The sequence below is a fragment of the Aptenodytes patagonicus genome, chromosome 19 (assembly GCF_965638725.1).
Source record: "Aptenodytes patagonicus chromosome 19, bAptPat1.pri.cur, whole genome shotgun sequence".
In the NCBI taxonomy this organism is placed as follows: Eukaryota; Metazoa; Chordata; class Aves; order Sphenisciformes; family Spheniscidae; genus Aptenodytes; species Aptenodytes patagonicus.
This window is the reverse complement of record NC_134967.1, coordinates 2,078,943-2,089,668: the sequence shown is the minus strand read 5'-3', so window position 1 is coordinate 2,089,668 and position 10,726 is coordinate 2,078,943. Positions and strand designations below refer to the sequence as shown.

At 54.9% G+C, this 10,726-nt stretch overlaps 1 protein-coding gene across 1 annotated transcript in view; it reads right to left on the bottom strand.

Moving 5' to 3' along the window:
* Positions 1–509: 509 nt before the first annotated feature.
* IGSF21 (immunoglobin superfamily member 21) overlaps positions 510–10,726 on the bottom strand; it is a 43,581-nt gene continuing 33,364 nt past the window's right edge. Inside the window, exons 3-10 of the mRNA XM_076356264.1 lie at positions 10,057–10,178; positions 6,291–6,409; positions 5,923–6,038; positions 5,197–5,644; positions 1,730–1,815; positions 1,313–1,505; positions 1,177–1,215; positions 510–775 (exon numbers count right to left, since the gene is read on the bottom strand). Coding sequence (XP_076212379.1) covers positions 702–775; positions 1,177–1,215; positions 1,313–1,505; positions 1,730–1,815; positions 5,197–5,644; positions 5,923–6,038; positions 6,291–6,409; positions 10,057–10,178 — 1,197 coding nt within the window. The 3' untranslated portion in view covers positions 510–701. The remainder of the gene's footprint in view (positions 776–1,176; positions 1,216–1,312; positions 1,506–1,729; positions 1,816–5,196; positions 5,645–5,922; positions 6,039–6,290; positions 6,410–10,056; positions 10,179–10,726) is intronic.

The following is a 10,726-nucleotide window of genomic DNA, read 5'->3' as shown; positions in this document are numbered from 1 at the left end:
GTGGCACGGACCAAACGTGGGCGCAGCGCTTTAAACTCGGCTGGTGCCTCCGTGCCGGCACTGCCCGACGGGACGCATGCTGCCTGCTCATGTGTGAGCGCTGACATTTTGGGTCAGGAACCGCCTGTCATTAGAGATTGACCATCCAGCCCCCCGGGACAAGTGCACGGCTCCCGTCTTCCAGCACAGCCGATTTGCCCCAACCAAGGTGCCGGGATATAAGGCCAGTGATCTGTGGCTTTCGGGCTCCCAGCGCCACCGTCCGTGTGTAGGACTCACCCCCAACGTCCCTCATGCCGGGGACACGTACGGTCCCTATCCTGGGGAGCTGAGACCTGGAGCAGCTCGGTGCAGTGGGAATGTTGTAAATGGATTTTTCCAGGGGAAATCTGGCCCTTGCATAATAGGCACCCCCCCCCCCCAAGACCTTGCAAAGCCTCTGGGTACCCCAAAATGGTTCTGGATACCCCAGCACAAGGCAAAACATTAAGCACAGCCTTCTACCGGGGGAGATTTTTCTTTTTCCTTTTAATTAAATTGTCTGAGGAAGCCAAGACACAGACAGAAAGAGACCGAGACTGTAAATAGTATAGAAAAAAAAAAAGAAGAGAGTGAGAGAACCGATTGACGGAGGTGTAAATGCCAGGTGGAGCCGTATGGAGGAAGAGGAGGAGGAGGAGGAAGAAGAGGCACGTGAAGCTTCACGTTAGCTCCAGGATCACTGTTAGGGTGAGCGCCAAAACTAGTCTGAAGCCGCAGTGGCCGGTAAGTGAACCTAGGCAGGAGGAGAAAAGGGATGGGGAGTTTAGGGAGCCGCATCTCGCTGCTTGGGTTTAAAGCAGGATGGGGTCACCACCTTTTTTTGGGGGGGATCCCCCTCCTAAACTTCTATGGAGCTTGTGTGGGGTGGGCAGCAGGTCAGGGATGCTGCAGGGAGCATCCACAGGGCCCCTTTTGGTGCAAGGACATCCCTGCTGCCAAGGGCAAGGGCTTGGGATGAGGCAAGGAGAGATGCTCAAGGGCTTGGGGCCATGCAAGGAGAGACGGCCAAGGGCTTGGGGCAATGCAAGGAGAGACGGCCAAGGGCTTGGGGCAATGCAAGGAGGGATGGTCTCTGCACAGTCCTTCCCTCCCTGGGGGGTTTCGGGTCAAAATACCAGTCCCACCACCACTCACCATTGGAGTCCTCTGTTCCTCTGGGAATATTTGGGTTTTCTAATGGGAAAGAAGTAGCAGAGAGACAGTTTTATTGGGGAGGGGAAATGAGTGAGGATTTGTAGAGGGAGGGGTGACCCCCACGGTGCTGCCATACCGAAAACGATGAGCCGGGTGTGGGTGTCGGTGGACCCCAGGGGGTTCTGGGCGGTGCAGCGGTACATGGAGCCGTTGAGCTCGGCCGGCACCCGCTCCAGCACCAGCTCCTTGCCATCATGTTCGGTGCTGCCGTCGAGGAGCCGGCTCCCCACTCGGGTCCAGGTGAAGAGGGGCTCGGGGAAGACTTCATTCTGTGGGGAGATGGGGGGCTGTGAGATGGGTTTAGGGGGTAAGCCCTGCCTCACGCCTGGAGCAAGGACGGGGTACAGCCAAAACGCCCAGGGGTGCACCAGTGTAGGGACCGTGATGCAACCCAAGGCCACCAAGCCAACCCCATAAAGTGCTGGTGTGGATGCAAGGTTGTCCATTGGCACGGCATCGCCCCACGGCGATGGGGATGGACGGGGATGCTGACCTGGAAGCCCTGCACCAAGATTCGCACGGTGTCTCCGACGCGGGCTCTTGTTGGGGTCATCGTGATCTTTGGGCCCTTGGGAGCAACTGCAAGAGAAGGGGACAAGAAGGGCCATCAGCCAAGCGAGGGGTTCCCGGTGCCGGTGGGTGCCCTTGGCCAGGATTAATAATGGTTTGATGAACGGTTGTGGCGAGGGGGCGGCACAGCCTGTGCCAGCTGGGGGGGGGGGGCTGATGGCTCAGTGATTGATGGACAGGCTGACGGACGTCCAAATGATTGATAGACAGGTAGGCAAGGATTCCGCAAGCAGATGAACGGGAAGACTGTGAGATTGATAGACAACTGTAATGGGCTGCATTGATGGTGAAGGACATATTTCCTAATCAAACCCCTCTCTGCTCAGGAACAGGGGTCAAGAGGGGTCAGGTTGGTTTGAAGCCATGGAGATGGGCACCTCAGAAAAGCCTCCCCAGGACAAGGTGGCCTTGGTGAGTCACGCACAAGTGCTGTTAGCATGGGAGACAGCCACAAAGCCCTGCTGGCACAAAACGCCAAGTACAGCCCTGTAAAGAGGAGGGGGACCCCTTCTCCCCACACCAGACTTGGGTGCTCTTGCCTGGTGCATCGAGGGGAGAAGCAGTGGTGCAGCCAGCCATGGCAGGGTGACACCACGCCAGGTCTGCTCTTTGGCCCCAGCTGGCTTCGGAGTTGCGTGGATGTCCCTCCTGGGCCACGGGTGGGATGGGACAGCCCCAGGAGCTGCCTGGGCTTTGCATGGAAGGAGCCTTTTGCAGGCTCCAAGGGGAAAATGGGCAAGAGGGAGGTTGTGCTTTGCCAAAAATAGGTGTCTCAGCCTTTATGTATTCAAGCGCCGCCATGGATGGGACAGGCTGAGCCTTGACATCACCCCACCACGTCACAAAGGGACAAACAGCCACCAGAAAGCACATTGGTCTGCAGTGGTGGACACTGGCCCCTGGAAAGGGCATCCACGCCTCAGGGTGCTCTGCACAAACACGCGCCAGACACCACAGCTGTGTACCTGGACTGCAATATCCATGAAAGATCCGGCCCTCCACTGCTGGAGCAGGGGTGATGGGCTGCAGGTGATTACACCATGCTATGGTTTGTATTGAAAGATAGCTTTCTGTACCAAAGCAAGTGGTTTGTCTTGTCAATGCGGCTTTTATTGAGAGTATATATAGTGTATATACACTATTTATATATATATAGGGAGGAGGTTAATGGGGGATCTGCTGTGATGGTGCCAAAAACCTGGGTGTGTGTGGGGATGGTGGTGGGGCACCCAGTGAGGTGCATAGGCTGGAGGCATCTTAGGGGGTGAGGAGGGCTGTGGATTTGGGGGGGTGGGGGGTGGGGGTGTCAGTGTGGGGTGAGCTTTGCCATTACAGGTATTGGAGCTACTGGGGATGAAGCAGCAACCCATCAACTTCTATCAAAGTCTTGGCCTCATGGGGAGCCCCAAAGAGTGGACACCTAAACTGCAGAAGGTGGGAAAATGCAGGACTTCTTAGGTTATTTTTTGGTTGTATGCTGGGAGAGAGCTTTAATGCTCGGTGGGGAGGAACAGATAATGGAGGGCCATCTATTAGCAAGAGAGCTGCTGCCTTCCTTATTGACTGCCAGCCTCCCATTGACCTCCTCATTGCCACCAACCTCCCACTAATTCAGTGGTTGATGAGCTGAAGGAAAAGAGACGGAGCACCAGCATTGAGAGGCTTGTGCACACTGAAGCCCGTGCCAAAGACGGGTGGAAAGCCAATGAGGTGAAGCTCTCCAGGAGATGGTAGATCATTGCCGATGCAGCGAGCCAAGTGCCCTACTTGGCCAGGAGCAAAGCCCAGTCTTCTCCACCCAGCTTGAGGGGAGGAAGGCTGGAGCAGCCTGCCCAGGAGGGTGCCCCGGAGCTGGGGTAACCCTGGTGGAGAGCTCAGCCTCTTCTGACGGGGAAAAAGGAGAAGGGAGAGGAGTCCCAGCCTTACCTGGGGGCTAGCTGACCAACCAAGGTGGGCCAGAAGTGAGGGGCCCCACTAACTACTCTGTTCACCAGCTCCCATAGGCACTTGGGGAGCTTCTGCTCTTCCAGGGTCCTGGGCATGCTGGGAGCCAACGGGGAGGCCCTGGCCTCAATCTCACCACCTTATCACAGCTGGGGCCTCATCGGCCAGCCTGGCCCCTCTCCAGCAGTCCCCACTGGGATGAGTTGGGTGGTGATGGCCAACAAGGGTCATGGCATGTCCTCAGGTCTCCTGGGACTGGATATAGATGGATGGAAGCGACATCACTATGGGATGAAGATGTCCCCCACCACCACCCCAACATGACCCCAATTCAGAGGAGCTCCTCTGTCCCATCCCCTCCCAGACCTACAACCCATAGGAGGTAACATTAAGGAGCTACCAACTTCCTCACCTGCCCTGCAGGCAACCCACCAAGGCAAAGACCCACCAAACACCAGGTCCCCCAACAGAACCCCCACCCCCAGCTTTAACACCCCCCTCCCTGCTCATTCCTACACCCAGCACAGCCCTGGCTCCCCCCCCCAAACCAGCCCCTCGTTGTCCCCCCTGCCCCGGACCTATGCCTCCCCCCTGTATGCAAACACCCATCCGCTTCTCACCGAGGGGGCTTCTCCCAGCACAGCCCCCCCCCAAAAATCTAGGGCTGTGCCCACATTACCCCCTGCCACGGACATCGCTGCCTTGCTCTGATACCCCAGTAACTTCAGTTCCCCCCTTACCAGCCCCACATATCACCCCAAACCCCCACTGGCTGATTCAACAGCCTCCTCCCAACCCCAGCCCTATAACAACCCAGCAACCCCCACCCTATAGCATCCCCTATGGCTGGGGGGCCCTCAGCACCCCCCTTTGTAGGGCCAGGGCTTGTTCCCCTTTATGGGGCACCCTGAGGCTATGAGGACTTGAGGGCCAGCAGCCCCCACAGCCTCTTTCCTTACCTCCCCCCATGCACGAGGGGCTCTGCACCCCATAGATCCCAGGACACGCACCCCCCAAGCACCCCTATTCCTGCACCCCCTCCTGCCCCACACAGCGCCCCCCCCCATACTCTGTCTCCCCTACAACACACAGCAAACCCCTTCTCTTGCCTGATAGACCCCCCCCCCCCCCAAAACGTGCTGCCCTCACCTCTACTTTTGTGGAGCCCTGGCATTACTGCCTCCTATCATCGTACAGCCCTACACGGCACCCTGCTTTGGCCCGTGGGTGCCTGATAAACCCCCAAAAGAAAAGCAAAAGTGCAAAAAGTGAAAAAAAAGTGAAAAAAAAAAGGCAAAAAAAGCGCAAAAAAAAGCGAAAAAATTTGAAAAAATTGCAAAAAAAATTGCAAGAAAAAAGAAAAAAAAATTTGCCAAAAACTGCAAAAAAAAATTGCAAAAAAGCCCAGAAACCCCCCCCAAAACCAGCCGCGGCGGCCGTGCTTACCGAGCGTCACCTCAGACTGCATGGGCATGGAGAGCGCCGGGTGCTTCACCTCACAGCTGAAGAGCGCCTCGTTGTCGATTTGGGGGTTCAGGGTCCAGGTGAGGGTGGCCCGCGCCTCCACCGTCCCGTCGCTGACAGGCGCATGCGTGTGGCGGAAATAGTAGATGGGCTCCGCCACGTGCACCCATCGTGGGAATTCCCGGCTCACCACCGTTTCGGGGATGGTTTCGGTGACAGGACCCCGCTCGGCCGCCAGCCCCCGCGGGGGTTCTGCCGTGGCCGGGGGTCGCCCGCCTCCCACCTCCCCTTCAGCCGCCAGCGATTTCGGCACCTTGGTGTCATCCAGGTCGCGGTGAAGGAGGTTACGGGGTGCCCAGCTCCCGGCGCCGGCCGGCGGCTCCGGCAGCGGGGTGGCCTCGATGGGCTCCCCGTCCCGCTTGAAGTACACCTGCGTGGGGACAAAAGGGACAGTGAGCCCCGTGGGGCCAGCCACCACCCCAGACATCCCCAGCATCCCATCCCCTTGGGTAGCTTTGGATGGAGCTCCTTCCCGAGGTCCCCACGGAAAGATGCTGTAGGGCAAGATTTGGGTAGCAGGCAGCTATTTGCCTTATTTTGCCTCCAAAAGCAGCACTTTTATATTACATATTTTTTTAATATATATTTATTTTTTCATGTTTGTTTCATATATGTATATATGAAAGAGAAACCCGCCCGGGGGCTCACCAGCGGGGCGGGCTTGCCACCGGAGACCACACACACCAGGGTGAAGTTCTGCGTCTGGTAGCGGCTGAAGGGCGCTGGCGTGTCGGCGGCGAGCACCGAGATGGACGTCGGAGGAGCTGCCGGGGGAGCAGAGCCGGGGCGTTAGCACGGCGTCCTCGACACCCACCCACCTCCATCCCCATCCTCATCCCCATCCCCACGCCCATCCTCGTCCCCATCCCCGTCCTCGTTTCCATCCCCATCCCTGTCCCCGTCCCCGTCTTCATCCCTGGGGATGGAAAAATGAGCCAGATCCCTGCTGTCCCCCCACCCTGAGACCCCCGCAGCCCTTTCCCCTCTGGTCCCACCCAGCCGGGGGCTGCACTCACCCATCACGTTGAGGAATATGTTCCCAGAGGCCAGGACCACTTTCTCCCGCGTGGCTCGGTCATAAATCCCCACGTGACACTCGTAGGGACCGTTGTCCGAAATGCGAACCTCGGGGAGGCTGGGGAGGAGAGACAGAGCTCACCACTTGCTCCCCTCTCCATCCTGACCCCATTTTCCTGGGGGATGCAGCGGTCGGCATCCGGATGTCAAGGTGTCGGATGGGGTTGCTTTTCGCCGGTGATGGGGATCAATAAACTATTAATAACTGCAAAGGCTGCAGGAAAGAGCTGTGTAATGCGGTTTAGCAGCTGGAGTTTACTGGCACTGACAGCTCCTCGGGAGGGTAAGTAATTGCATTATTGAAAGGAGAAGCGTACGGGAGGTAAAGGCACCGCCGAGAGCAAAAACCCGCGGAGCGTGGACGTTAAACGCCTGCGAAATGCCGATGTTAAAGGCTCGGCACCGGACGTTACAGACCGCTTGGGCGATGCAACGGCTGTAGCAAAGCGTGGCGGATAAAAAGCATCAAAAGCCCAAACTCTAAGCAAACCCAGAGCACACTTCGATCGATCGATTATCTAGATTCTTTATATATATATATAAAAAACAGGAGAGGAAGAGATGTGCAAAAGGATCGGTGCTGCTGGAGGTGGAAACACTCGCACCGGCTGCAAAGGAGCCGCTTTGCCGGTCGACAGCATCATTCCACCTCGCCGGCAGCATCATCCCGCCTTACCGGCTGGCAGCGTCATCCCATCTCACCAGCAGCAGCATCCCGCCTCGCCAGACGGCAGCATCCCACCACAGCAATAAGGATGGGGGCAATTCCTGCACGGAGCACCCAGCAAGCCACCTCCAGCTTAAAAATCCTCCACTTTTCCGGACAAACCCAGGCGTGCGCCTCGCCGGACTTCCCCGGCCAGGGGGGAAACACGGCGCTGGCTTGCCGGATCCTTTCCAAAAGCCCCTAGCTGCCTTCCCGTGCCTCCTCCTCGCCGTGTGAGCCCCCTGCCAGTGCAAACAAGCCCCGTCGAAGCGAACAGTTGCTTGGCAGCTCCTTTTAATGGCCACGACGCTTTCAACTAAGCCTCCGCCATCTGTTCCAGCCTCTAATTACCCACGCACGGAGCGGGAAATCATCCACACCCTTCGTCGGCGGCACACGGGAGCGGTGCTGGTGGTTTTGGTCCCCGCCAAGCGGGAGACCCTCTCCATCCCGGCGGCTGCCCCTCGCTGCGAGGGACAAGCCCTTTGGGTTTGTGCACGGATTTGGGTGTAGAACGGTCCTAATTGGGTCGGTTTGAGGCTTCTGCGATCGGCAGGGACCGGAGAGAGAGGACCCCCAGCCCTGCAAAGACAAAACGCTGCCCCTCATGTCCTTTGCGTCCTCTAAGCATGCTGGAAATAAAGAAAAAATTATATAGATATTCATAAAGCAGTGCTTTACTTGACGAGGGTGGGTTTTTTAATCAGAGGAAGGGAAAAAAAATCCAGGGTTGGATATCTCCCGGCTTTGCTCTTCACATCTGAGCGGGTGGCGTTCAAAGGCAGTATGAAAAGAGGCAGCCCCGGCAGCCCTCTGCGCTGCGCAGATAAGAGCCATGCCGCCCGGGATAACGCTCCGTGGGACGGCACCGACGTGACCGTGCCATTAAAAAGATTAAAAACAGCTGAAAATACAGACGGGTAAAATGAAAGGGAGAGAAAACCTGAGTGGAAACAGCCGGAAAGCGACTGACCCATCACCAAACCCTTCCCAATAGTGCTCCTCTTCTTCACCAGAGGCCAAAATAAGGCAGGACCCCCCCAAAAAAAAAGCATCAAGCCAACGATTCAGAAAACAAGCTCTTTTCATACCCTCCGAGAAATATCTCCTTTCTCCCCAGGCATGTTGCTGTTTTCCTCTGAAAACAACCGCGTGAAAAGACTTTTACCGCGAACTTCCCCAGCTCCACGGATGATTTGCCGGCGCTGTGCTGATGATTACCGATGCTTTTAAGTGCTTGGTCCTAGGGCGGCGAAATTTTCTGCTTGCAAATTCTATTAGCTCTACAATACGCGGTGAAAGGGAGAAAAATGGAGGTTTCTGAGCCAAAAAAAAGAAAAAAAAGCATCTGCTTTGCCTCGCCGGGACAGTGCAACGTCCTTGTCCCTCGCTCAAGGGATGCTCATGGTTGGGATGTCTCGCTCCCGGTGCTCCCTGCTACAGGAGAGCAATGGCCAAATCCAGCGCCGAGTGAAACCGCTGGGTTTATGGCAGGAAAGCGAGGCTGTTGAGTTAGGGAATGTGTAATCTGTTTGTGAAGTTGCCAAAACGTCCTCCAAACAATAATTAGTTGTGTCAGAAATTTGTACAACAACCGACGAGGGCCTAAGCGGAGCCCGTGCTACATGGGGAAGCAAAACTTGAGGAGCGGAGCAGCCCCTGAGCATCTCCTGAACATCCCCCTGAGCAACCTCTGATCATTGCCTGAGCATCCCCTGAGCATCTCCTGACCTTCCTGAGCATCATCTGAGCATCCTCTGAGCAACCCCTGAGCGTCTGCTGACCCTCCTGAGCATCCTCTGAGCATCTTCTGAACATCCCCTGAGCATCTCCCTGAGCAACCCCTGAGCATCCTCTGAGCGTGCCCTAAGCATCCTCCTGAGCAACCCCTGAGCATCCTGAGCAACCCCTGAGCATTCCCAGCATCTCCAGAGCATCCCGAGCATCTCCTGACCCTCCCGACCATCTTCGGAGCATTCCCCTGAGCAACCCCTGAGCAACCCAAGCATCTCCTGAGCCACCTCTGAGCAAGCTCTGCGCATCCTCCTGAGCAACCCTTTAGCATCCGCCGAGCATCTCCTGAGCAACCCAGATCATCTCCTCTTCAGCCCTGCTTTCCTGCTTCTTCTCCACTCCATATTCACATTTATTCCCATGCAGCCATCTGACACACTTGCTCTTGCTTATAACAAAACCTAGCTCTGAGTGTAGCAGAAAAAACAGCAAAAAACCCCCCCCAAAAATTCAAATTCCAAAGAATTAGAAATAATTTCATGCTTGCACGCAAGCTCATGTGACGGGACGAGCCGTGCTCAGCCCTTTCCAACCTGTACACGGACATTTGCAGGTGCAAAGCATCACATCACCTCGAGGAAACGACTATATTTTCCCCACCATACACAGAATTTTTATTACCCTACGCTGGGGAAAAAACCAGCTTTGAAATCCGATTAGCAAATTCTAATTTAAAAAGGAAACAAAGAAAAAAAAAAGAAATCATGAAAAATAAATACATCACCCCAGCCTTTTCCCCTTGAAATAGGTCTCCCCCTGACATTTTTCTCAGGCTCCAGTTTTGTTTTTATAACAGCGGCAATAAAGCAAGTGTGTAATTAGTAATAAAGCTGACACTCCTGCGAGTGATTTCGCACTTGGAAGAAAAGCAAAGACAAGCTTCCGTGCCGCCTGTTTTATATATATTTTTATTTCATTTTATTTTTCCCAAGCCTTGTTCTTCTCTGCCCGTTTTCACCCCTGGAAATCTCCACCGATGTCACCTTTTCCCGAGGGACAAGCGGGACCATAGGGACAGACCTCGGATATTTGGTGACGGCGCATTAAGGGACGATAATTTCTCTGCAATGCAACGAAACCCCACCGAGAGCCAAAGAGGACGCATAGAGTATTGCCAGGATACCCTCAACTGCCCCAAAATGGGGACAAACGCCTAAAAATAGGCATTAAAAAGCAGCCGACACGTCAAAGGAGGTGATACTTACCGCACGGTGGACTGGTAGACCAGATCCTCCCTCTTCCGATAATTCTCCATGTGCGAGAAATTGGTGGAGAACATGGCATCGAAGGTGAAGATCTTCTGCTTGATGGTGCCACCATCGGTGACCTGCAAAAAAAAAAAAAACCCCGTATATGAGACGCCCGCGGTCACTTCTGCAAATGCACGAGCAGCTTTGCAGCCGCTTTTTAATTTTTTTTGAAGATACTTATTTTTAATATGTTTACTTTTAATATTTTTATTTAAAATATTTTTATTAAGATTCAGGAAATAGTATTTATTTATCATGAGCCTGCTGAGATTAAAAGCAAAACCCGCGCGTTTCTGTCCTGTTATCGCGTCGCCGACTCCTACCTCCAGCCGCTCGCTGGGGTTGTAATTTTTAAGTGGAAAAAGGCTCTTTTTAGGACCGGGGGGACTCATTCTTCCCTGTGTCCCCCAATGCCTTCAGATTTATCCCACCGTCTTGCAAGGAGCAAGGTTTAGTACAAAATTAAGGAGGAAAAGGCAGAGGAAAGCAACGCAGATGGGAGATGGGCATTTTGGGACTAGAACAGCTCAGATCGATCCATCAGAGGGTCAGAATAGTCTTTTTTTAAGAGGCCAGGCATGAGAGAAGGGGATTTTGGGGACTAACCCCGCAAAACCAGCATCTC